General features: G+C 36.7%; 1 protein-coding gene across 1 annotated transcript; it reads left to right on the top strand.

The window, feature by feature from the left end:
• Positions 1–17: 17 nt before the first annotated feature.
• On the top strand, positions 18–27,946 carry LOC145497901 (ubiquitin carboxyl-terminal hydrolase 4-like). Its single transcript, XM_081477777.1, has 25 exons — positions 18–136; positions 1,545–1,672; positions 2,709–2,963; positions 4,974–5,119; positions 6,878–6,936; positions 8,013–8,031; positions 8,561–8,607; positions 10,304–10,754; positions 11,478–11,588; positions 13,316–13,429; positions 13,524–13,607; positions 14,055–14,149; positions 14,601–14,678; positions 15,391–15,519; positions 16,730–16,797; positions 16,898–16,986; positions 18,747–18,942; positions 19,539–19,609; positions 21,253–21,371; positions 22,295–22,399; positions 22,843–22,887; positions 23,999–24,071; positions 24,382–24,412; positions 25,444–25,532; positions 26,586–27,946. The coding sequence occupies exons 1-25, from the start codon at positions 18–20 to the stop codon at positions 26,718–26,720; spliced, it is 2,856 nt and encodes a 951-aa protein (XP_081333903.1). The 3' UTR covers positions 26,721–27,946.

Raw genomic sequence — 27,946 nt, 5'->3', positions numbered from 1 at the left:
TCTTTGCATAACTGAACATGGCCGGCGCCACTGAAAGTCATCACAGTGGTTCAATCGAGCATTCCGTGGACCTTGAAACTCAAAAAAGGGAACTAACAGAAGAGCTGAAAAAGTCGTTAGTTAAGGGTGATATCTGGTGAGTTTTATAGCAAACGTTGCGTCAAAAGCCGGTCGAATTTGTATTAGAATAGAAACGGAAGTGAACTTGGCGTTAAGTCTTGATTCAAGAACAGTTTTTTCTATTACTTTAGTTATTCATGTGAAGATTAAATGATACGGTTTGTTATCAGAGAGTCGCAAGAGGTCTAGGCTTTTAGCAAGACGGAGTAGGACGACCACTTTTGGGTGAAAATTATTACTTTTAATAGTTTATCTCATCTAAGGTAATAGCTAGCTTGATGGAAAATTTTGTACGCCCACTTCTCAAATCCTAGCAAGACAATGTGAAGGTTATTTTTGTGGTTATTACGTGTTTTCTTATTTCTGCACTAAGGCCCATTCTGCTAGTGCTTAACCTGTTGCATGAAGCACCAAGATAAAGTAATTCATGTACTTCCTTAGATAAGGTGGATCGATTGGTCCATTGTTTAGTGGCCAGGGACATGATTGCATGTCTTGAGTGGATGTTTTGGTCTGGTACTACCTCTTAGCATCCTTCAAGGAATTCAACTTTCCTGCCTTTTCAGAGAGTCACAGTATTCAGCCACTATAGTTTTCTGGACCGATACTCTGCATGTGAAGCCATAAACATAATTATTTGTTTCAATATGCTTCAAATATAATGAGTAGAGATGGTATCTGAAGCTTTCTATTACTTGCTTGTGCTGTGAAAGCATCTACATTTCTGCCTCTTCCTATTTGCATTCTTGATTTTCGGTTTCCTTACTCAAAAGACATTAAGATGCCCATCAACAGTATGCAAAGTATGACTCTCTTGAACCTCTTCCTTACTAAACATCCAGCTGGTGTTTAGCAGGAAAAGCTGTTCATTTGTAGACAGCCCCTGAATTTCCTGTTTTTCGTATAAATAGAGCTGTTCTGCAGCATCCAGTTTGTAATCCTGGAGTCTCTGTTCAGTCTGTTAAAGTAATCATTTGCCTTGTCTAAGAACACAATGCAGTGATCCCAGTCAGTATGTGCACCTGGGGACCTCTTGGTGGTGTCTGACATGCTAGGGGAGGTTGCTACTACTCTCAGCTGGGTAAAGAGAAGTCACTGTCAAAAATTCTGAAAAATTGAATGTTTTGGTATCATTCAGAATGATCAGTAATAATTGTTTCTTAATTTCAAGTGCAGATCTTCATAACAGAAGTGTACTTTACAATCATTTTAAGTAGAAAATCAGCTTAGGAGATTCTGAAAAAAAATTGTGATTAAATGAAACAATGAACATTTGCACACGGGCAACAGATCTTCTAATAGCAGTTGTTCTATAGAAGTACCATTTTGATTAATCTTTGAAATTGCAATAAGAAGTGCAATCTCAAAAACGTTATTTTGTGACTTAGGACCTTGCTAAGTTATCTTAAATGTTTAATTTGAAGGTATCTTGTTGATTGTCGCTGGTTAAAACAATGGAAGAAGTTTGTTGGATTTGATACGTGGGATCAGTTTGGTGTTGGCGAAAAGTTGAATAATCCCGGTCCTATTGACAATTCAAGTCTTTTTGCAGGTGGGGCAATACTTGTATTTAACAGTGTCACATTTAATGAGTTGTTTAGAATGTTCAATTTAATTAATGGATGTCATTCTGAGATGGCAATAATTTAGATGTTTAAGTAATTATTGTTGCCACCTAATATTTCATGTTCATGTTCATGTACATGTACATTCATAAAAAAAACATGCAATCCTTGACTTCGTGCTTCTTTTCTAGCAGATCTTTCTTACACATCTGTTGAAGAGCTCCTTTTTAATGGTTCGAAAACCATATTACCTACTAGTAATTTTTGATACAAGGAGGGAAAGATTCAATCTTCTTCCTATCATAAATGTATTTCTCAATATTTTGTGATGTTTGTACCATAACTATTACTGATTGGTTTAAAAGTAAACTACCTCACAAATTGAATAGCAAATGGTGTGACAAATTTATGCTGAACAATCTTGAATTATTTGTTTTGTGCACATGAAGCTATATTTTGCAGGAAGTTGGTTTCTTGAAAGAGAAAAACAACTGTTACTTTCAGTTTTCAGTTTCTCTCAACACATAAATGACAGTAGCAGTGTAATCTCTAGAACGATAAAAGCAAAACAAATAATGAAAAAGGTAATATATATTTTTAGATAGCTAGTATGAACATTACTAGATATGTATATGAGTCCATATAAATTTTGAATGGGAATTGTTATTAGCAGTGGAAGACTGTGTTTACAGATGTCAAATATTTTAATCAAACATTCAGTGACAAGGAAACATCTTGAAGATGGTTTGCTTGAATTACCGAGACTGTTGCATAACAAAGTCACTACCTGACAATACATCATGAGTTCCAATGATTAGGATGATGAATGGAATTATCAGTGGGTTTCAACTTCTCAACATCAACTGGAACTCAGTCCAAAACTGTTTTAGCCAATGACAAACGTATTGTTTTTGAATGATTTAGTAAAATCACTTGTTGTTGGCTTCTTGTATTCGGCATTTTCAATTTGAGAAGAACTGAGTACGGTAATGGAACCATGGCATTCTTACAATCTTGTTTCAGCTGATGGCACTGCTTTAAAGGAACACCTCATTGACGAGCTTGATTATAATTTGGTCCCCAAAGATGCCTGGTTTAAACTTGTCTCATGGTATGGAGTGATTTCAGAAGAGCAGGCTCTGCCAAGGAAGGTGGTGGAACATGGCATGTATGTCAAAAGCTGCAAAGTTGAGGTGTACCTGATGCAATTCAAACTTTGCCAACACTCTGATCCAAAGACCGTGGTCACAAGGCAGTTTAGTAAAGGAGACACTGTTGGTAGGTCTTGATACCTGATTTACACTGTATATGAAATAAATTCTTGAAATTTCATGAAGATCACATGATTGTTTCTAGTTGGTGATACTTGCTGCTTTCCTGTAAGTGTAATGTATATAGTTTGTTATGTGGCGCTTTTTACTAGAAGTGAATGTATGAAAGATCATATATTTGAACTGTGGAGATAGTTATGAAGACATGATTGATCGTCGCAGATCTAGATACAGCTTAAGCTGCTGTGAAATTACAGCCTGAACAAAATTCAGGCTTGAACAGGATTTGAACCCATGACCTCTGCAACACCGGTCTGGTGCAGTGATCAGCCAACTGAGCTATCAAGCCAACTGGGAGCTACTCACAAACTGACCTGTGGCTTGAAAGCTCAGTTGGTAGAGCACTGCAGTGGCGTCACAGTGGAGTGATGTGATGATACTGTAAATCATGCCTTCATACTTTTTACTGGCTTATTAGCTTTGGTAGACCAAAGTCAAGACTAAACAGACCAATGGTGCACAACAATCCTGGCCACCAGACAAATCAAATCCTATGCATTTGATTCACAAATGTCATGTATTGTCAGTGGTTTTAAGCATGCAAGTTTAAAAGGGGACCCTGTCTTGCTATGTGGTTGCTATGTTGAAATGTAGTTTGTTTGTGTGTGTTTTCATTTGGCTGAATCAAACTCTAGAAACCATAGGAAGTTGATCAATATTTAACACTAGCAACAAGGATGGCATTGACTAACTAACTAACAATGACAGCAGTAAATAATTGACGAACTGCAATATGCCTGTACATGTAGTCTCCTATGCCGACATCCTTATGGCTTGTCATGAAATCTCTCCTCCTCATTGAACCTCTGCTGAAACAAACAGCACATTCCTTTGCCTTTGCTCCTAAAGATCAACTGGAGATCATGCAGAGATTATTTTAAAGCTAATCGGTGCACCATGCTGATTCATAATTTACACCGTAAAAAGCCAGTCATTAACTAAGCAGGCTGTATTGGGCTGATATCTACAAGGTTTACTGTTGTGTATCATGTCAACGGCAATGCTTTCAAAGTAAATGACGCAATTATCGTAATCCAGCCTGAGTTTGTAGATTTTTTGTACAAAAATGCCATCTGCTTCACTCCGAAATACACTATACATGTAGTTTTTTGAGGATTTAAGCAGAATATTGTAAATGTCTCACACCCGTTGAAAGGCCATGCGATATTTAAGTGTCTTTCATTCATTTCTCAACTTTCAAGCAGACTTCCTAGCAGGCTTCCATTGGAAGGTACTAGTCAGAAGAATATCTGCATGCAAATATGACCGTCTTCTTCATCATGGAATGCTCTGACTAGCTTTTTGCTGATAAGGATTTAGATCAATGGTTTTAATGTCCATGTCCTCACTGAAAAACCATCATGGTATCCGTTTAAGTCTCTTGCAAAATTATGTGGGTAAAAAGGTTCATTCCTTGATTCAGAAATGCACTGTGACTGGGCTACATAAATAGCTGTCTATTTCAGTGGACTTTGTTGGGGAGGAAGATGCATACATGTAGCAATGCATATGAGGCTACTGCACATGTAGATCCTGGTGTTTTGTTTTATAATAACACTATGTCATGAACGTTGAGGGGTATAATTGGTTAACTTTCACTGTAACAAAGTCAAGGTTGACATTAATTTTAGTGATAAATTATTGCTGAGCCTGAAATGAGAGAAGAACATTAAAAAAATCAGCTATGTATGATATTGTGCTATTGCTATAAGACTGCCATCAATCATAACAGAGCTTTATAATAATTGCTTCCTGCTTGACAAATGTTTGTGGCTTAGTTCCTGTGCCTTCACTTGATGGAACAAAAACATGCTGAATTTAGTGCATTTCATAGCCTAAGCCTTTCAAGCAATCCATCAATCATCATCATCATCATTATCATTATCATCATCATCATCATCATCATTATGTACATCATGTTCATCATGTTTGTGATATGTTTGTAAATGCCATTCAGGTCATGTTATGGCAGAGATGAGAAGAGTATTTAATATTGTGGATGAAGTTGAAACAAGAGTGTGGACCAAGTACATGAGCAACACATATGATCTTCTTGGTAACTTGGAATACACTGTACAGGATGCTGGCCTTTACCATGGACAGGTATGATAAAGCTCAGAGTTATACAAGATCAATTTAGTTCTTACTTGTGTTAATTCATTGAAACTTGTCATAGTATAAGGGCTGTTATCCAGTAACCTGCTAAGATGAGAACTTTAATTTATATTTGACTATCTAATTAATATTTTAGAAATGAGAATATTTTCCATTATTGTTTCTATCGAGTTGTAGTAACACAAGTAGAAGTTTTGGAGAACAAGAAATGCTATGTGAACACAAACTGTAGGCAAGTGTTCTCAAAAATTTGTCATTTCTCCCAAACGTTCAATCTATAACTCAATGGGAACTTGGGGAAAGTGTATACATTTCTTTAGAAACCACTGTGAAAGAAATTTACTCCTTTTTTTCGAGTATCAAAATGTAAATTCCCTTCTCTCGCTCAGTCATTACATCAACAGCTTGAGCTGATCCTATGCTTTCATTGAGTCAAAAAAGTGCTGCTTTTAGCATGCATTTGCAAAGCTGTGCTCTAGCAGCACCCGGTTGCCTCAGGTGACTGGCTTCCGTCTTCGGGTGACAAGAAAAACATGCCTAGTTGCCTGGTCAGGCGACCTCCTTTTCAAGGTTTAACTTAGAGATGTCTCACAATAATTTGTCTTTCCCTCTTTTCATTTATGGTGTTGTATTAAAGTTTACGAGGCAAAATGGCTCAATTTAGAATGTTTAAATTCATCTGTGAAGTAAAAACATTGGTCATTCAATGGCTCAGCTCAATGTGTACATTTAGCACTGGCCTTTAGTGATACGGACTGCAGTTTCCTTGTATACTTTGTATAGCATTAACAAAAAGTCTTCTTAGTTCGTGTGGTTTGTAATTAATGTGCATGAAAAGTCCCTAATTGAGGGAGAATGTGAACTAAATTGTCAGAAGCATAGAGGGCAAAGAGGAAAAAAGGACTTAATTTTTCTACATATGTCAACCATTTTAACTCTAACAAAAGTGTAAATTTTGTTTTTCTTTACGGACTTTTGACAACAGTATAACAAAAAATTACATGTGAACCTTTTATCTTTGGCATTTGTACATAGGATAAATACCCTAGAAACAATGCAAGACATTTTTTTTGAGGGTCAATCGGTTATCATACATTAATTAATAATGTTATTAGGTAGTTATAATTAATTAATTTTTTTTCATTCGGGCTACCAAGCTTGACTTCTGGGCACCCAAGTCTACACAGTTGGGTGCCTGAAGGGCAAAATGTGTGTAGAGTAAAATTGAAAACAATTGATACACAAGCTGGTAGCCGAGTGTCACACAGATGTTCTTACCACAGTTTTATGTTTTCTGTGATCAATTACTGAACAGATGCATGACAACATGGAATCTTTAAAGAAGCAATGAGAACATGTTAATGACATCATCTAATTTGATGTTGAATCAAGATATTTTTGGAGTTTTTTATGAATAAACATACAACTATAGTTTACTATAGTAAAAAACGTGTAAAACAACACAAACAACCCCTGAGTAGTCTTCTAACTGGTAAGTTATTGGTTTGGTTTTGGCTTCATGACACTCAATGGAAAACTGCTCTAATCGTTAATGGTACCTCATCTTCACTGCATTGATAACACTGCTTGGTGGTTATCTAGAACACATACAATAGGGTTCAAAACATCGTCTATGCTGGGCTTGAATCTTACAAGACTGGTCCCACCAACCTTCTACATACCTTTCCAAATTATCAAGCTCATCTGTTGTCCCACTTTCTCATACTGTTTGTATAATTATTTCAGGTACTTATTCTAGACCAAAAGAATGAGGATGGTACTTGGCAACATCAAGCACGACAAAGGTACCTGGTCCGAGTCAAAACTGAAAACTTGTGTACAACTTGCAATTGTTTCCTTTGGAAGGATCATAAGTGGGCCTGGGAAGTTTGGAAAAAAAATGCCTAGGGATGTTGGGTGTATTCCTGGCCTGCCAGTTGAAGTGTAATGAAGGGTTGAAAAACATCAAATAAGTAAAAATAAACCAGAACAAAACAAAGATGGTTAAGATTTGAGAAGTTTACTCAGGTAGATAACACTTGATGAACCTGACAATATAGCCTTTGGTTATTTTTACACCCTTCATGACATACAGCATGTAATCTGCATACAAGCCAAGTGACCAATCAAGCGAAAGCTTATCCCAGTCTCTGTAGCATGAAGTGACTAGGAATATTTCTACTCCCCCATGGATGGGATGCTAGTCCGTCCCAGGGTTAACCCCAGCATTAAATTTGCCAGTACCAATTTATACACCTGGGTGGAGAGAGGCACTATGGAGAGTAAAGTATTTTGCCCAAGAACACAACCCAATGCACTCCTCGTTAGGGAGCTTAAGTAAACCACAACGACGACAGCAGCGAGAGCGTTACCGAACAAAAGGTTTAATGAGCAAAACAATAGCTGTGCACGTCCATTATAAGTCTTTGTACATTTCTTTGCTGTCCTCTGCAAAATAACAACGTGAAATGACCAAGTTCTGCACTGTCTACTGAACATGGACGAGGATGGCTAATTTTTCGTATTTCCATTTGGAATTGAACACTGTCATTGCACATTTAGCCCGAGCACGTTTTTAGAGCCATTGGCGTGCTGAACAGATCTAGACAAACGCAAATTTTGCAGGTAAAATATAAATTCATTGTTTACTAGATGTCGTCCTTGGCATCATCGTTGTTGTTGGTTAAGCTCCCTATTTCATGACATAGCTGCTCCTTTAAAATTGAGTATTTAAATTAGTAATTTGAAAATGTCCTTAACTCTGTGTTGTCTGTACATGTAGGTCATCTGTGTACTTTTTGTATCTGTTTATTTCTCTCTACTCCAAAGAAGCAGCAGTTTTCTGGGAACTAACTGTCTACTTTATTTCTATTATTTTCAGTACTTTTTCATCTTCATCTGTAAGTTTCTTGAAAAATTTATCTGAACATAACTTAGTAAAGTTTGCTTTGATTGGTTAATTTACTGCCTTCCATTTGTCTGTGGATGGAGTATACTTACTATAGTTAGCCTTATTTTACATGTAGCCTTAGCTGATGGCCTTTTGAAAAAACTCATTATATATAAATTACTAAGTCCAATGCAAGAAACATTAAGTCTATGTAAATGAGAGAACTTCATCAAAATTCTCTAATTTAAAAATTGAAATATATGTGCACTCTGTACCCTGCGATCTTCCGTAAATTTGGAGAGCTCTTAGAAATGAATTGAGTGACGTTTCTTCTTTCTATTTCAAGCGCTGCACAGGTATTTTTCTGTGTCTGTTACTGGTCAATCTTTTGTAATCCATTACACCCCTTTATCCCTTGTTTACAAATATGTGCCAAATTTGGTGATTCTGAAATTGGAATGTGGTAGACAACTGAATCACAGCTACTGCACATCAATGTGGTTTCACTACATTTGGCATAATTTTTTTCTACTTGACAGGTGACATCAAGCACTGAACGCAGTGGTCAATCTTCAAATTCCTACAGGTGAGGGTTGCCTCCAGTTATCTGTTACTTTTTCATTATTGGTCGTAGTATTTGCTTTGAAGGTACTTTGCAAGTTTCGCAACTTTGAAGCATATATTAAGTCTCAAAATTGTCTGGCTTTTTTAAACAGGGACTAGGGGAGAATATCTTGAAAGAAGAGGACTCATTGTTGTCTTGATAAAAAGGGTGATTGCAGGGAGAAAGTGTGTGTGTGTTGGGGGTAGTCCTTAGTAATTCTTTTTGGAATAATGCAAGTTCAGTAAGTCAAAAATCATCTGAGGCAACTAGTGAGTTAACTATTTTTTTGTATTGAATCAATGAAATAATAATGTATGAAATGGATAGACCAGGATATTTTACTCTGCATCAGGTACACATGTTCGTACGGACATTTATGTTAAACGTATAAACAACAAGGTTGGAGACAGGCTCTAAAAGATAAAAGCCACGAGCAATAGCATGAAGTAATATCTATATCACACTCAAATACCCTCTCTGAGCTTGATTTGTACAGTTTTTTTTGTTTATTCAGCATAACTTTCTCAGCATAAAGACAATTCAAGGACATCAAATGACTAGTCCTCTGTTAAACTTACATTAATTGTGGTCTTTCTAAGGAGACCAAGTCTTTATTTAATCTGGGCATTTTAGAGTTGTGGTTATGTGTTTTCAACACTTTTTTTCTGTTTATGCTCCATGCACACTTCAGCATGTGGCCTAATGTAGGGGTGGCGAATGGTCCTTTGAAAACTCTGAGTCTCGTAAAATTTTCTTCGAATTTCACAGGTCTCGCAGTCTTGTATTTTAGCGGTTATGTGCCTCTCATGGTCTCGATTTTTCTACGAAGCTGTCTCGGAGTCTCGCAAGGCTAAGGGTCTCGAACTCGAAGTCCCAATTCGTTCCTTTATCTGTTTTTATAAATGACGTCTTCCTGCTTCACTTGATATTGAATTTCAATGAAGCAAATTACAAATTTTCTGAGAAAAATTGAATCCTAACTTCTCCTAAATTGTCTTAATTCCACAAAGAGGTACAAAACCTACCGCAACGTCCGTTTTGGCGCCAGAAAAACAGTTATTTTTCCCTAGGATATCATAAGGTAATGTGTTTTAATCGAATTTCCAGTTCCAGTCAGTTCCAAGAAGCTGGCATAAGGCTGTACAAGTTCATTCTAGCTGTCAACTAAATCTGGGACTAGAATTTTAAGAATCTGAACTACTCGTGCCCGCACTCAAAGCGCTTTGAAGTCTCGGTCTCGCAATCTAAAAAGTCAAAATGTTTCGGGCTCACAAAGAAAAACGCTTGTCTCACAGTCTCACAAAGTCTCGCATTTACCATTCGCCACCCCTTAATGTCTTGCTTTGAAGGTTTTAAGATATATGCGATACTATAATAATTACTATAGAATATTTTGACTAGACTAGCAATTGCTTGCTTTTAAAATGGAATATCAAGCTGCTGAATATAATTTCTAGATAGTTACATTGTAACCTTATTATTAGTCTTAATCAGTATTGATGTTGTTTATGAAATTTGATTTTAGATAAGAAGTCAGATTAAGCATATGTTTAGTTTCACAGCAGGAAAATCAGTCTGCAGGTTAACACTCAGTTTACAACCTGATTTAAAATGCTCACTTGAGGTTTTAAGTCTGTGCACACTTGTAATAGAATGTTCTTTTTAAAAATTTCTACAGCAGTTACAGTTCAAGAAGTTCCTGGGGATATGGTGGATTAAGATCAAGTACCGCCTTGCCAGGGCTAACAGGACTTGGAAACCTCGGAAATACATGTTTCATGAACTCTGCCCTTCAGTGTTTAAGCAACTGTGTCCCTCTGACTGAATACTTTTTAGCTAGTAAATACAAAGAGGAACTGAATTGCAATAACCCTTTAGGAATGAGAGGTGAAATTGCCAATGCTTATGCAGGTCTCCTTAATCAGATCTGGAATGAACAATATAGTTCAGTAGCACCAAGACAGTTCAAAATGCAAGTGGGACGTTTTGCACCTCAGTTTTCTGGCTATCAACAGCAAGATTCTCAGGAACTTCTTGCATTCTTGTTGGATGGGCTTCATGAGGATTTAAACCGTGTGAAAAAGAAGCCTTATGTGGAAGTAAAGGATGCTGATGGAAGGCCTGATGCAGTAAGTTTCTTTGTATTTTTGGTCTTTATACAAAATTTCGTTACATGTGGTCGAGACTGACCTCTGTATCATCTCTAAATTGGCACAAAACTTAAATGTCCTCCTTTATCTTCATTACATCATCCTGATTAATAACATACTTTTAGTAGAAAAAAGACTATACGTGTAGATTAAGAAACCTTAACTTAACCTCTTAACCTCTAAATCACTCATTATCCTTTCTCTAGTGGATTATTTTTTTTGTTTGAGACCTTATATTGAGACCTCATATCAGTTTGATAATGTTTGTCATTTGTTAAAGTTATTAGTAAACGTGGAACCACGAGAAATAAAGTTTGGGACAAAATTGTGTTTTCAAGTGGCTTTGATGACTTGAGATATTTGAACCACAGCTGTAATCAGTGTAATATGAATGGTGAAAACCCTATTTGTTTTATTTTTTACTTATAATTTATAAGAACCTTTTAGGTAACATTAATTTTGTTTCCAATAAGTTTTGACAATAAAAGAAATCAAAGAAATATTAATTTAAATACGAATAAAAATTGAAAAAATTACTGGGGGTGACAAGTACCAATGAAATTCCCCACTCTCCTCAATAACAAGAAAACCCAGCTGCTGCTGCCTACAGTTTTAGTCAAGTCCTTTGCTTCAGAGTTGTTATCAGAGCTGTGAAAGTACTTAAGTGACATGTACATGTATATTAATTTGTTTTATTGTTAGGTTGTTGCAGAGGAGTCTTGGAAAAATCACATGCAGAGAAATAACTCCATTATTGTTGATATATTCCATGGACTTTTTAAATCCACATTGGTTTGCCCAGATTGCAGTAAGGTCAGTTCTTGTGACAAATTAAAACTGGAAATACAAATATAGTTTGATCATGTTTTAGACTGTTTGGAACAGTTGATTCATTTATTTCCAAGTGCTCTACTTTACCGCTTGTATTCTATGCCAATCTTTTCTTGCCTCTGAAGTCGCTGTGGTGCCTTATCACATTGTCATATTTAACAATTATTCCATGAGCAGGCATTGGACACAAGATGATAGATAGTCAACAAGGCATGTAGAGCCAAAAATAATAATAAGAATTCCTTTTTTAATTTTTTTTTTTTAAACTTTATTGACTAGTTTTTGATACAAACTTAAATCTTACATGCATCTGGTAAAAATTCAGAAATTCTGTCGTTCCTCAAGTTTTTTCCCTAAAATAATTTCTGTAAAAATTTCAATAGCTTACCTACATAATTATACTCTGCAAGCGTTATAATAATAATAATAATAATAATAATAACAGTAATAGTAAAAATAATAATAATAATAATAATAATAATAATAATAATAAATATATAATCATCTCATATCCAACAAGCATAACTGGAACAATTGTTTTATTAAAAAAAACAAAATATAGCAAACTAAAATAAAATAAAAATAAAAATGCCCCCAAACATTATGAACACACTTACCACATTCATTATACATTGAACTCACTATCTCTTTTCTGACTGGCCGAAAGCGTACAGTGAATTTTCGAAATCAGCGCCTGTGACGTCATTTCTGCAGATTATACAATAATCATGTCAAGGACACTCAAGGTCACGGGTAATCATGTCAAGTTTGCACGCTTTGTGTTGTCAGTAAAGAAGCAAAAACATGACTTCCATTTTTTTTGTTTAACATATAATAAAACAATTATTAGATTCGGTTTTTATGATATCCAGAATAATCAAGGTCTCGGTAAGGGTTATCAGCTGAAGCCGAAGGCTGCGGCTGATAACCCCTACCTCAACCTTGATTATTCTGGATATCACAAAAACCTCATCCAATAATTGTTTATTGTAGAGCATGGTACAGTATTGTTGCTCATATGCCATGATGGTTAAACCAATGAAACTCTTGAATTTCATTATAAAATGATCCAGTACACTGTAGTCACTGTGTCAGTTTGGTGTTGAATTACATGGTTCTAGAACTCATTTCTAGGGCTGTGACAGTATACCAATGGACTGATTTTTCATCATGATGTGAATACCAAGAGGTGAAGATGATACGGCAATATTATGATTACATTAATGAACCAATGAGAAAATGGAAATTTTCAGTCCTAGTAACTGTAACAAGTCATCGCCAAAGCATTTCATTTTGTTCATTGTGAAGCAATTTGTCATAAAAATTTAGAAACAACATACAGTCAGTGCTTCTTGACTTGATTCATGTCTTATTCAAACTATTCACAAAGGGTGCCTTTAACAAAATGGGTGCTTCAGTTGTCAACTGTACAGCCTTGTTTGCGTACAATCAAAGTGGCTAAATATCAGTATCATGCATTGTTTTGTGGCCAGTGGCTGAGGTACAGTGTACATATTGTATTGTCAATGGGAAAGCGTATCAATGCAGCCAACAATGCAGCCCTAAATTCATTTGCTTTAATTGGTGCATAAAAGTAACATACTAACTAAACACATTTAATGGAACAATGTTTTAAGTGTTATAAAATTTTATAACATACACTGAATAATTATTTTTTTGTAACCAAGTGACATATTTTGTCTCTCAAGGTCTCTGTCACATTTGACCCATTCTGCTACCTGTCTTTGCCATTGCCAGTCAAAAAGGAGAGAAGCCTTGATGTTTTCCTTGTACGGAGTGATCCTCTTATAAAACCCATACTGGTGAGTTTCTCTTTCACCGTGATAAATGGATATAAATCAATGTGGCTGTATGTTACAACATCTTACATGTATCTCATTTCTGTTTCTGTTTCAGTATAAATTGACTGTGCCAAAGATGGGTAATGTTGCTGACTTACTGGCTGTTCTGACAAAAGAAACAAACATCCCCAGAGACAAGGTTAGACATGTGCTTTGTGTCTCTTGTGTATATATTCTAATGTGGCTGATGTTTTAAAACAGCACTTACCAAGGTTAACTCTTCTGTTATTTAGCAAGACTAACTTTAATATACATGTACCATTGCATGCATACAAGCATTTTTATATTAACCTTTTCGCTGCATCTGTGTATCCAGTTGTATCGAACAATACATGTACGTGTTTACATTACATGGCTTTCTTCTCATTAACATAGGAATTTATTTAAAATTTATATGAAAATTGATCTAACTTGGCTGTTCTATTTAGTAATTATGGAAAATATGGGAAGAATATCCAACTGAAGATTTTTCTTGTTGAGAACCTTTTGCAAACTGATGTCTGCAATTTGTTTTCTGACTGATGGCAGTAATTTTGCCCTGTATGTGATAAAGTTAACTAAATCATATGGACACTGTACCTTGCAGATGGTGGTTACAGATGTGTATAATCACAGGTTTCACAAGGTGTTTTCACTTACTGAGTCACTGACTCAGATTCTTGACAGGGATGACATTTTTGTGTAAGTGGTATTTATTGTTTTGTGTGGTGTTAGGAGGGTCAACATTGGCTGGCCCACTTCATCTTTTGCAAGCATTGATTTACCCCCAATGCTTACTTGTTCTGATAAGTGCATGGCAATTAAGCATCATGACATTATGAAATTTACAGCGGGGTATGAGTTTAGAAATGGTACATAGGTGGCATGCATGAGAGTTCTTAGTGTTGTCAATGATATTAATGGTTGTCTTTAAGGGAATTATGACAAAACCCTGGTGGCAAGGATGAGTTTTTGTATAAATGCATGAATCAACCTAATTATAGCAAGTGAATGTTGCTGAATTTTAATATATCATATCGATAAGTTTCTTTAAGAATACGTGTACAATCTGGATGAGCATCAAAGTTTAATGTTATATTGACCCTAATAACACATTTTTGTAAAATGATGATATTTCATTGTTATTATTTAGTTATGAATTATCACACAGTAAATCTGAGGCTGATGAAGGTGATTTTGTTGTTCTTCCTGTTTACCAAAGAGAGAAAAGGTAAATTTAGTAACACTCATTTTGCCAGGTGTGTTAGAAAACTAGCAGTATTGTACATGTTCATATAGAGCTGCTACAGGTCAGGAAATGGTCAGGGAAAGAATTCTTCAAGATTAGGGAAAAGTCAGGGAATTTTAGTTTGAGTCAGGGAAAATTTATACTTTGAAGAAAAGTTAGGGAAAATTGAAATAATTTAAAATGGCTGATTTAATACCATCAAAGGCTGGTAGAAACATTAATGGGGTCACTGTGATCTCAACAATGTTTTTCCTTATGAAGAAGAAACATTTGTTGAAAACGTAATTCTAATAATGAATGGGTGGAAAAGATCTGACCGTATTGGTAGGCCAGAAGCTGCTAAATTTGACATTTTGTATTTATTTGGTCACAGAAATTTTATTTATTTTATTTTGGTGAGGATGAAAATCACAGAGAGAGTACAAAGTATGAGAGTTTTGTATTGCTCCAAGTGAACGTGGGCCAACAAGTTTTAAGGAGGAGAAGGATATTCGTTCCAATTTGAGTTCAGTTCTTGAATAAATCACTACTCAATGACTTTGGTCAGAGACAGGGGAAAAAAACAACCACTCCAAGAACAAATCAGATATCAGCATTTTCCTACTCGTACAGTGACAGGAAAAGAATAATTTGTCATTAATCGTTATATCTATCCAGTATGTGTACATGTAACTGTTGATATTCGCTCTTACAGAGCCCGCCTGACCAGCTATAGTTACAGCAGCTCAAACAAAGCTTTGTTTGGACTTCCGCTCATGGTTTCTGTTCCAAAGAAAAACTTAACTTTCAATACTTTGTACAACATCTTGATGGAAAGAATGAAGTAAGTTGTTACAGCTGCAGAAGATAACAGTGAGGAAGTTTTTTGTAATTGTCTGTGCATACATGTATTTGTCTCAAAACAGAAAATTATCTGTTATGTTCAACATGACAGTAGTATAGGTCAAACAGAAATGCCGTTGCTGGTGCAATGCTAAGAAGTCTTCACAAGTTAAATTAAGTCCTCCTGAGTTAAATGTTTTAAAATAAACTGACCATTATTTGCTTAAGAAACGCACTTGTTCGCATAGATCACTCTTGATGTCTTCAGATTTCATCTCCTAGTCTGCATTGTCAGGGATCCTGATCCTAATCGCTTTCACCCTCCCTTTCCTTCACATTGAATTTATGAGCTGGCAAATGCATCACGCAGTTCACCGTGAATATGAACCTGGGAGTGCTATTAACCACTTCATACCCTGTTTGGTTGATTCCACTTGATTAATGAATAATTGAAATATAGCATTCATGACTTAGTTAAAAAATATCTCATACTTAAATTTTTACTAGGCAATATGTATCTGTTGTGCAACCCTATTCCACCTAGGGTGTTGAAAAGGAATGGACGACTGATGATGTGACAGTACTCAATGACTGATATTGCCTGTCTGCACTTTTTGTTTTGTTTTGTGGCATAATTTTATGTTAAATGTAACTGACTCCAGGCGCGATTACCGCAAGTTGATCAAGAGCACTAGACTTCGTGTTGACTCCAACGATTATCTTTATTACAATGATCCAATGCTCAAAACCGTCAAACTAAAATACAAGTAAAATATCTAGTCTAAGCGACACGAAATGACAAAGCCGAACAATAATCGGATGTGATAAACACACGAACGCAGGAAAAGGCAAAAACAACTAAATTACAAATAAACCGACGAAATAAAACTAAGAAAGGTAAAAACATGCTTACCGATTGTCCTCTCTGTACGCCTGAGTAGTTATAAACGGATCCAAAACTTCGCAATAAACGCAACAAACTTCGCAAACGCAACAACAGATCATGCACACGGACGAATGGTAAAACTGACGCACGATGTTCTGAAATATGATCTGACGGAAACGTCACTAATATCTAACCTAGACAGTTACATTAAACCTATCCTCAGCTTTTGATATCTGCTCATTCTGCTGGTAGGTGAACTTCCTTTAAGCATGATAGGTAACGTTTATTTAAAAATTGTTCTTGTTTTGTTTTTATTTCTATTCAGACGCTTTGTCAGTGTTCCGGAGGAAGATGAAGGAATAGGGAGCAAAATTGAAGGTGAAATTGAAGCAGGTGAGGGTTCATGGATGGACGCAAATGGTAGTTAAAAATTGTACATTTTTATGGTGATATAAAATGCTACAGTTTGTTTGTCTTCACTGTTGTTTTGCAGATGTTGAAATGAATGAAGATAAGAATGAAGGCAGTGAAAATGAGGATTGTGAAGAATTGGAAAAGGCAACTCAAAATGTACATGTGAATGTGAGTTACTGCATCTTCATATCTTTAACCCATAAATTCCTGGAGTTTTGGGTGTGTTGAAAACTAAGATCTCAAAACAATCAACTACGCTGTCTGGAATGTTCCAGACTGCAGATGTTGTATTAAATTCAAGGAAGTGAGTTATTTGTGATCTGTGATTTACTTGGTGTTCCACGAAATGTATTCCCCACATTGTAAAACCTGAAAACTAGAATTTACAAAACTAACCCCAGAAATGCAGACCCGATTCTCCTCTGTCTAGGTTGCTAATGATTTGTTTTAATTTATTGGTCTAACTAGGTCGATACCAGGTGTTTTATTGCGTTACAAATAAATATTTAATTTTGCGTCCGATTGGGCTCGGAAAGACGAAGAAGAACTTCATTGCATGCTAAAAAGCGTATTTTGTGCAGAAAATGACTACTACACGTAGATCATTGGTTATGGTTATGAAATCGCAGCTATGTGGTGATTGCTACATGCAACTTAGCTTAATTTTAAACATGTCCCAGTGATTGCACCGCTACACAATTTTCGTTGCCAAAAAAAAGTATGACTAGATTAAACGATTGTCATTGTTAATTGGCATACAGTAATGAAATGTAATGTAATGGCCAAAACTAATTGAATCTCTATGTAAACGATTGGCCATCCCTTCAAAAGTTGCTTCGTCGTTCATCAAGCGAAACAAAAGCTGTCATAAGTAATACGAATTATTTCAATATCCAGGCTTAATTATTAGATTTCAAAATAGCCTTTCAGCATCTATGTTTTTCACACCCTTTTAGACTAGATTTAATTTTTACTGGACTAACTGCATTCAATTATCTCGATAGTTTTCAGCATGCTGTTCATTTAATAGAGATACCTTTAGGGGTTAAAATAACACAGTGTCCTCTCACTAAATTATCAGGCAATGTTCCTGCAATTAAGTTTTTAGTAAAATGGTTGAAAACGTGGTGCAAATAAAGTGAAATTGTACTCTTCAATGAATGAATGAATTCCTTGAACTTTGGGGCCTGTCTAATGAGGTGAAATACACAGGACATGTGAGAGTATTAACAACACTGTTCATATCAAACAGCACTGGTCTCTAACGTTTCATCTGCTGATGGGAGTATAAATATCAAGAAAGTGTTCTTCGCTTTTCACAGCGGCGAGACAATGTGAAATTAAGGCAATGTACATTGCTAAGGATTCAAACCCTTTGTCAACACTGTAAGCCTGTCCCCCAACTGTGTGACAAGCAGTTTCATTCCTTAAGCCAGCAAATTCCTTGAGAAACTCAAACATGGCCCTTTCACAAGCTTGGGATTGTTAAAAGTTTGTTTGTCCAGGAATGAAATCCCAGCTGCAACAAGAAGTACATTCTCTTCACCTTGAAGATGACTTTTTAAGTCGTAACCATTTAGCCTTTTTTTTCCTTCTTAAATATTTTTATCGTTTTGAGCATGGTAAATAATTTTGTAAAGAATGTCATTGTTAATACTAAATATGTTTAATTTTCAAAATTATCGATTTAAGATCAAGTGGTAGCTGCCTGAAATAACCGTCAGTCAATAACAGTCATGGCAGCAATTCCTTTCCTATCCCCAGCAAAGTAACCATACCACAACCAACCAAAAACCGTTTATCATTCACTGAAATATTTTTGCCCTTTTCACATGAAGCTAAAAGAAGCTCTCCTCTGTTCAAAACACATACAGGTCTTTAATTGAATGAAATTTGATGCCATTTCAAAAGATTTGCTTTACTTGCAGGGAGATGAAAATGAGGATGATAACATCGATTCACAAAATAGTGATCATGACAGCTCAAGCCAAAAGAATATAGTGAACAATCAGTGCAAGGGAAAGGCGTGCAAGTATCTTTTCAACTTGACTCTAGTCAACTCATATGGCAGTACTGATATCCAGGCGTTGCAAGATAATGGCAAGCCTCTTAAACAACTCACAGGTACAATTACTACGCATGGCTGCAATCCAGCAGTGATTCAAAGGCACAGGTACAATTGAGGGTCTCCTTTAGCCATCCTGACGATTTTCTCTTGAAGGAAACTGAATTTTTACTTTTTGGTCTTCGTTTTAGTCAATAAGCACTGCCCTGAATTTTTTTTTATTATTTTTTTTGCGTCATCTAAATAGACAAGTTTTACTCTGGCAGTTCATCCACATCTTCCAGGGTATTTGCATTCACAAACAAATGACACATACATGTATTACCAGCATACACTGATGTAGCTCTTTCTTCATAATTCCTTATTTTGTCAAGATATATGTTATCTCTTATGGTATATCATTCTATACTCTCAACTCTCGTATCATTTAAATTTGGTGCAGAAATTGGCACTTGATGATCAGATGTAGCATTCCTGCTTGGGTGAGACATTAGCAAATCAATGCAAAAGTTCTTGCGTTTACTTCGGCTACAGAAGTCGGTTGATTGGAGAACTGTCATGTTTGAAATTGACTGATATCTCACAATACCCTGTCATTAGTCTTGCTGCAATCCTGCATTGTGCTGACATTTATTTTTTTGTCTTTGATTTGAAGGACGTTGTTTTCTTGCTCTTGACTGGGACTCAAAGGTCAAGGAGAAATGCTATAATGATCAACTGGCCGAGGTACCAAATTCTTATATGACAATAATGCACTTGGATATACAGTATCACGAAATATCTCAGATTAATGGAATCTTCACTCCTGGGTGGGGAAATTCGACACTATGTTGGAAATCTGAAGGAAACGGAAAGGCGAATTTAACAGAATGTAAATGGGGTTGATTAAAACCAGGGAACTTATTATAAAACAATTTAGTATAAATCTGCTAGCGTTCTATCACGAATACCGTTCTCTGATTGGCTACCCTACTCACTATCTATTGTGTGATAGATAGTAAGTAGCGTAGCAGTGTGCCCTTGTTAACAAAATGACAGCTGCTTCTTGGCGTTTTCCAAGTGTCTATGAAGAGGATTTAGATAAAGTTTTGAACGACTAGTAGATTCATACTAAAATAATTAGACTATTCGCTCTCGATTTCTATGCGTGATAGTTGACTCGGACTGTGCCCTCGTCAACTTTCACCCGATAGAAATCTCGAGCTTTTAATCCAATTGTTTAGTAGCTCTAGATAAGTACTATGTAATACCTGTATTACCCATTTCTAGTGATGAAAGCACATGCTAAGAGATTAAACCTCTTGGTAATTCTATTGAGAACTTGTAAGCTAATCTAAAATCGATTTTTGTTACTGTCTTTACTTATAACAATACCAAATGGGAATATTTGAACATTGTTTATGTTTTTGTTCTTGTTCCTTGGTAATTTCAGTGAACAAGGGCAGTCGTTATCAGTTTAAGTCTCTTGTTTGCCTCTAGCATGATCCATATGTTCAAGATCGATAACACTTAAAAGGGCTACAGGTCTAAGAGCCACAGTCAGGCCTAATGTTAGTGTGATAAGTCCATGACCATATGAATAGAGGTTTGTGAGTCTTCGTAGGCTTTAAGGGATAATAGCCGAGTGAATTTTCTTGGCCAGTCAAGTTGTTTTTAATCAGTTGCATTAAATTTTGCAATATCATTACAAAAGGGATCTTCGTAGGTACCAGTCCCTTCTTACAAGTGCTGTTCACAGTTTTGACATCATACTGAGCTGAACAGATTATCAGCAGGTAAAAATGGTCAGCCTCGAGGGATACTGGAGATAAGCATTGGATGTAAATTATGTGGTCACAATTGTTTTCAACGAGCATAATAATAGTGATAGTGGTTGTAATAATGTTGTGGCTGATGGAATGCTACCTGTTTGGCACCCAATCGAGTTCGCACCCACCGAGTTTGCACCCCTGTACTCATCTTAAAGTGTTGAGTTCGCCTCCACCTTTTTATAGTTCAATGGATTAAAGAACGAGATTAAAGAACGAGAAATAAACATGTTTTGTGTGATTTTATTTCATAGAGCCTTTTCATAAATGGCTGCCAATTTTAAAATTCTTTTGTATGCATTTAAATTAGCGTCACTAAACTTGTTTGGGAGTAAAAATTCTTTTGAATTATCAACTCAAAAATGAGGTTAGTCAGACTAATTTTAATACTTACAATAGAATTTATAATTGGCAACCATTTAAGAAAAGGGTCTATTATGCCCACTAATCTGGGGTGAACTTGATAGGTAGTTGAGTCGAAGTGGGTGCAAACTTGATGAGTGCAAACTCCGTTGGGTGCAAAACCTCCAGTTACCGGTTAATGCAGTACCATTTTCTAAGGAATCCGAAGAGCATGAAAGTGTGCGCAAGAAGCCAGCACAGAAGAAGAGTGGCATTGGCCTAAATGATTGCATTGACCTGTTCCTGTCGAAAGAGAAGCTTGGAGAAAATGATCCCTGGTAAGCTATTAAACTCTACCCAGTATACCGCATAACGACAAACATACAGCTTGGTCCACGGGGCGGGGCCGTGGTAACATTAGTTCTAGGAACACAATCTTCTATAGGGGATTGCTTCCAACTTGTAAGTATTTGCCAGCGCAGTGGAGGGGGACACAATTTTCCTGGGTGCAGAAGTGGCAAGGAGCTGAACAGGGTGCAGGACTAGAAGAGTTGCTACAGGATCTGGCTTTTATAAGGAAATTAAAACAACTGAACCTGGAACGTGACAACGTATTAGCTATGCATGGGGTTAAGCTTCATTTCAACAGGGAAAGCCAAAAACGGGGAGTTGCAGCAGGATCATATTGGTAGGGACTCTAGATATGCCAGACTACAGAATGATTAGAACAGCATCATTATTGGAGATGAACCTCACTCATTTGGATATCCTTAATGGTCGCCAAAGCTACCATGTAGGCTCCCACTACGATGGCCAAAAGTATTTTCTACGCTATCGACTCAGTGGCCTAACTGAGATGCGAGTCGTGTAGAAAGATCGTCCCATATAACTGAAACACCCCCGAACCAAAGCAGACATTTCAGTTCTAAAGTAGACTCTTGATTCAACCGTGACTCATGTACAGTTTCCTACTGTATTTTTAGACTGATTTTGCTTTTAGGGAATTTAGGTTTTTACTATTAACGTCGTTCAAGTAATAACATTTTTATGTTATAGATGAAAAGTTGCATTTATGTTTAAGGGAAAGCGAAATTTGAAATCAAAACTAGCATAGAAATGTAGGGAGAAGCTTCTCGCACTTAGGAAGCCAGACATGTTTTGAAAGGCATACTGGCAGATCTATAGACTGTAGATCTAATGAAGTCAACCTTTTTCTTTAGCACTGATATCCATTTCAGTGTAATTGTTATTTCCTCTTCAGGTATTGTCCATCCTGTAAGAAACATCAACAGGCCACTAAGAAGTTTGACCTTTGGTCTCTTCCCAGAATCCTTGTTGTTCACCTAAAGCGATTCTCATACAACAGGTGTGCATCACTGACTAATGTGTCACCAGGGACCCGTTACCCGAAGGACCCGAAAAGTTTTCGCACCCAGAAAGCCATAGCAAAATCTCAAACCTTACAACTACAGAGCTGTTTTATTCACATATTCTTAATGTGAATAGAGGTTCCATTCATACAACAATTTTCGGGCGTATACACCTCTCTACAGATTAATTAAAAATGGCTTTGCGGTCCTGAATAGTTTTCAAGGCTTTCGAGAAACGGGCCCCAGGACCTTGATTTTGAATGTGTTTATACATACTTATACTAGAAGTCTATTTCTTTTCTAGTGTAATTGTTACAGATAAAACTACTGAACTTAAAGTTTAATTAAAATTGCTTCAAATCCAGAAGGATAGTGTTTTTGGTATAGCTTGGTATATTTTCTAGGTCTCTGACATGGTTTTGTTCTTGTTTTCCTAAAGTTTCTGGCGAGATAAGCTGGACACATTGGTTAACTTTCCTTTGAGGTGCGTGTAGTTTATTTCTGTTGGAAAGTTATACCATGTGGATGTTGGGTTGTACTGTACATTAAAAGTTTTAACAATCTATTGAGATATGAACTCTGCAAACGTAAGCTTATTTACTAATCGTATTTATTTTTAAAACAAACTGACGTCAGTTTTTCATGCGTCTACCCTGTTGTTGATCACGGATTTCGTCAAAGTAGCTGTGGATCCGCAGACTACTTTGACAATTCATTGTCGATAACAGGACAGACGAATGAAAAACTGACGTCAATTTGTTTTTTCACAATAACAAGTTGTCAAATTCTCCGCTCTCGCTCGTTGACGCATCGCGTAAATTATATATTCATGTGTCTGTCCGCGTATTGACAATGAAAATTAGCCAATGAGGGCGCGAACATTTCTGCAGTTATCGTAAAAAACAAATATCTCGATTGTGATTGGTTCTCCGCGCGCCTAACTGTCAAGCAATCAGAGCTCGATCACGTGGGTGTGGAATTTAAGGTATCCAATTACAAGGTTTTATAATTTGATAACTACGTCATTCACACATCAATTACGTGCGCTCTTACGGCTTCTTTGTTAATCTTTACTGCAGTTTTTATAGCTTACTTGACGTTTTCACTCAAACAAAGTGTTCAAAAGACTTTTTGTTTCGAAATTGTTTTTGATGCGATTAATTAGTAATTGGACCTAGCGTCGTACAATTCAGGGAGTAATCGTGCTCGTAATTTGAAATCGGCCACGGACTACCAGCTCGTCCGATTTTGAAATTACTCGCCCTATTACTTCCTGCATTGTACTCCACTCGGTCCAATTACTATCACAAATTCGAATCACCTTTGAGGACCAGGCATCATACAGAAGGGCGTTCAACCACATCTGTTTGGTCAGGCTGGCTATGGACTTGTTCCAAAGAATGTCACATGCATGCCAAAAGACACGGCAGCGGCCCCGCTAACGTCAAAAGAATGTGACGTAAAACTTGTTACATTAGTCGCACGTGCACGCACACAAAAGACACGACACATGACTTTTCTGAAGTGACGCACAACCGTATGTGCATCTAAATAAAGACCACCTTATCGGACGCTGATTTCAACTTTGATTTTAGGAGCCTTGATATGTCTGAGTATGTGATTAATAAGGATCAGCCTCGTCCAATTTACAAGTTGATTGCAGTATCAGTAAGTATGAGTTGTCTTCATGGATTAGATAAATATATCAAAAATATAAGTTTCTGTCAAGCAAATGGTTCTTAAGTTGATAGTGGAAGTTAGGTTCTGATAACTGCTTGTCGGCCTGTTGATATCACCCCACTGATTGCTGTTTAAAGGAGTGTAACTGCATTGTGTCCAATAGTCCTTTCCGGCTCGAGCAATTCTAATTATTCCACAGTGATGTGACTTGTTCATAGCTTTCAGTTGACTTATCTGCGAGACTGCTATATCTATGGTATTGCGTTTTAAAGATATTTTGATATAATTTTGTCTACAGAATCACTATGGAGGCATGGGAGGCGGGCATTGTAAGTTTACGTTTGTATCACCAGTAATAAAGAAAAAAAACTTTTTTTCGAGAAATAAAATAATGGTTGCAGAGGTATGCAGTGTTTGAGCAAAGTTACAGTAAACACCCGCATATTAGAACACATGATTTCGGGGTTCAGACTGATCTAGTTCTTATTTATCGGGTGCTTAGTGAGAAATTAGTCTGAAGATGTTCTTAATATGTTCTTAAACTTTGATTCAGAAATACTACACATAACATGTTGTTAGGGGTTTATTAGTTAGCATATTTATTATAAATAAATAAGTAAGTAAATAAACCAGTAAATCAATAAATAAAATAAAAATCTGTCAGCTGGTACACTTGTTAACATTAACGAGTAGAAATGTAACATAAGTTTCAACATTTTTTATTATTCCGACACCCTCTCCCTTCTTATATAAGAACATGTTTTGTTTATCAGGCTGAACTGGTTCATATATATATGGTGCTTTATGGGCCAAATTTCAGCCTGATGTTCTTAATCCATTTGTTCTTATATGCGGGTGTCTACTGCATTACATGTAACTTATAAAGAAACTGTTGCGCTGCGTCAACGGACAAAAAGCGTTTCACTTGTCCGTTGGTATCTTATCATCAACTTCACGTTAATAGCGGTAAATTGACCACCATTGGTAATGAACTTTAATAAGAAGCAAGACACCGAAGCAGAGTCAATGTTTTAGCGATCACAAGCTTCCGACGCTGTCGCAGCATCTTTCTCAAGTGAATGTGGCGCGAGTCTTTTTTTCACGTGAGCTTGGGTGAACCAAGTCACGTGCCAAAACATCCCCTATACGGCCGGAAGTTCAAATCCATGGTCTTGATTGAGCGTCGGGACTGGCAGAGAATTTCCAAGGCGGCCTCATTGTATCAACTACAGAGTCGGGAAACAATATCTTTACTCGAAAATGACTAAAGGTTTACGCTGGACGAGTCAGTTTTTCAAACTGGCTTCGGCCGTTAATTGACCCAAGTATACCGAGTTTGACTCTACCTGTCTATTTTTAGACACAGCCTATGCCAAGAACTGTAAAGATGGCCAGTGGTACTCATTTGATGATAGCTCTGTGTCGAGAGTTGATGAGGAACAAACTATCGTAAGTTTAGTTTCAGTTGGTAATGTTTAACGTCTAATTGTGTTATCTTAAACTGAGGACCTGCCAGTCCAACTTTACCCGTTGTCTATTTAGTTCAGTCAGACTTTACCTCCTTTGACAACGTGAAACGTTAAGCCGAGTGACCACCACTCGAATATAGCGAGTGTTTTACACCCCCCTATAGAGAGGAAATTATTAAAGAGGTTTTAACCTGATGTGACGTGAGACCGAGTTGAAAATAAATGACCGGAATAAATAAATAAATGGAAAGCGTATTGTTTTGAAGTGATATGGTGGGTGTATCACAAAGACGATTATAACTTGTAAGAAAAAGACCCAATTGAAAGAAAGCATGTTATGTAAACAGTTTTTAGTAGAAACGGGCTTGGAAGGCGAAGGCTTTACCTTTTCATTCATGTTTACATTTATTTTGGCTAAACGTGATCTAAGCTTGCTTTTTGAAGTCAGTGACTGGTTCGAAGGGTTGATTGAAGAACGTCAGTGACACACTCGGCTATGGCTTCGTACTCCACTTTTTTGCTCTTACCACATTTTGACGTCATCTGTGACCTACTACTGAACAGACGCACGACAAAATGGAATCTATTTGTTATAATACAAGTTTGTTTGTTTGTGATAATACAAGTTCAGAATAAAGGGATAGTTAAATTTTTTGAACGGCAGACTTTTAACTAAGAAAGAACTATTCAGATTTGGTGTTACGGCAGACGATCAATATCTACACTGCGGAGATAAAGATTTCATTGAGGACTCTTTTCGAATGTACGGCTACTAAATTGCTTTCGCAAAAGGTCTTAAATTGGTTCAGCCAAGTCAATTTGATATATCTTCAGAATAGCAACTAGAACAAGGCAGTGAACGGAGAAAAATCTGTCGGGTAACTAACGGATATCCAATCCACCATCGCGTTATTATTTCTCTTGCTTAAACTTGATGGGTTATTTTAAAATGAGTGTGAGAGATTCTTAAAAAATCCTCTTTTTGCTGATTCCATTCTTGCTAAAACATTGTTACTGTTTTGGTATTTTGTAGTCCAAGGCAGCATATGTCCTCTTTTACCAGCGACAGGAGAGCGAACACCAAGAAAATATAGCAGAGAAAGAAACAGAGCAAGAACAAGCCTGTGGCCAAGATGCAGACATTGACATGCTCCATGATGGTGTGTGAGAAAGGAAAAGTACGACTTCTTCAGTGTAGCCCTTCATGAGAGGATGACAACAAGAATTTTGTAAAATAACACTTATCTTGACTTCAATGTCCGAACTGCCAATGCGGAAAGTGTGACTTGGTTACGTCTTATTTCATAATTACCAGTTAGCGTGGTTTTCAATTGAGTGTAGTAAAACCAAAACCAAATCAATTACTTACCAATTGGACTACTCAGCCCAAACCGTAATGAAACCAACACCAACACCTGATTACTCTCCACACTACATCGGAAACCACCCTATTAATGTTGATAGTTTATTTGTCCAACTTCACTATAGGCGTATGTCGTAATTGGTCTCCGCTAGCTGACAGACACGACCAACCTCCCATTAAGGGAGCGATATACCTGAATGCTGCGTCTTTCATACGTTTTGAGACTATTCTCTTATTATCTCTTTGAATTCTTTTGCAGTCTGAAAATATCATCATAGGTTTAGACTGAAACGTCTCGTGGAATTTTTTTTTTAATTGTGATGAAAAAGAATGAGAAATCAGTCAGTTTGAAGTAAATTAGAGAAAATGAGGATTTAATGAAGATTTAACTCAAACGAAGCGTGCATCATCCAGTTATGATGCACACGAGAAGTTTGGAGAGCACGAAAGAAGCGTAAAAGTTGCTCGACGTGCAGTTCATTCTACCTCAATGATGCACAGCTGAAAGCGAGGATCAATAGTTTACAAAACTGTCAGTGGAAATAAAAGTACGAGGACGACTACTCGGGGGTGAAAAAGGAAATTCCCTGGCCAAGCAAAGTTTACTGTTCTCCACGTCACGAGCGTGCATCAGCACGCTTACTTACATACACAACGTTTATGTTTGCTATGTTATAACAATAATTAATGGGCACCAAAACAGACTAGCCTCGACCTGAATTAAACTGCTTCTGGAGTGGGCTATAGGTTTTCCTCTATCAGTATATCTACTCTCCACTCAATTTTTTAAAAATTAACAAATGTCGCCCCCTTAAAATACTGAGCTACCCCTTCCAATAGAGAATGAGACTTAGTTCTAACAGACACTAAAGTCATAAGTAGGCTAGTTATTGTAGATTCACCATAGTGTGTGCCGGATCCACGGATGAAGGATGTACTAAGTACAGTATGATAACGCGCCAACGAGTTATTACGGTAGTTGTAGTTTAGAAAACCGGTTTTACAGTTCAGCTGAAATAAAGCACTGTAGT

Source organism: Orbicella franksi, chromosome 9, assembly GCF_964199315.1.
Source record: "Orbicella franksi chromosome 9, jaOrbFran1.1, whole genome shotgun sequence".
Taxonomy (NCBI): domain Eukaryota; kingdom Metazoa; phylum Cnidaria; class Anthozoa; order Scleractinia; family Merulinidae; genus Orbicella; species Orbicella franksi.
Note: the sequence above shows the minus strand (reverse complement) of the source record. Positions and strands in the feature narration are given on the sequence as shown.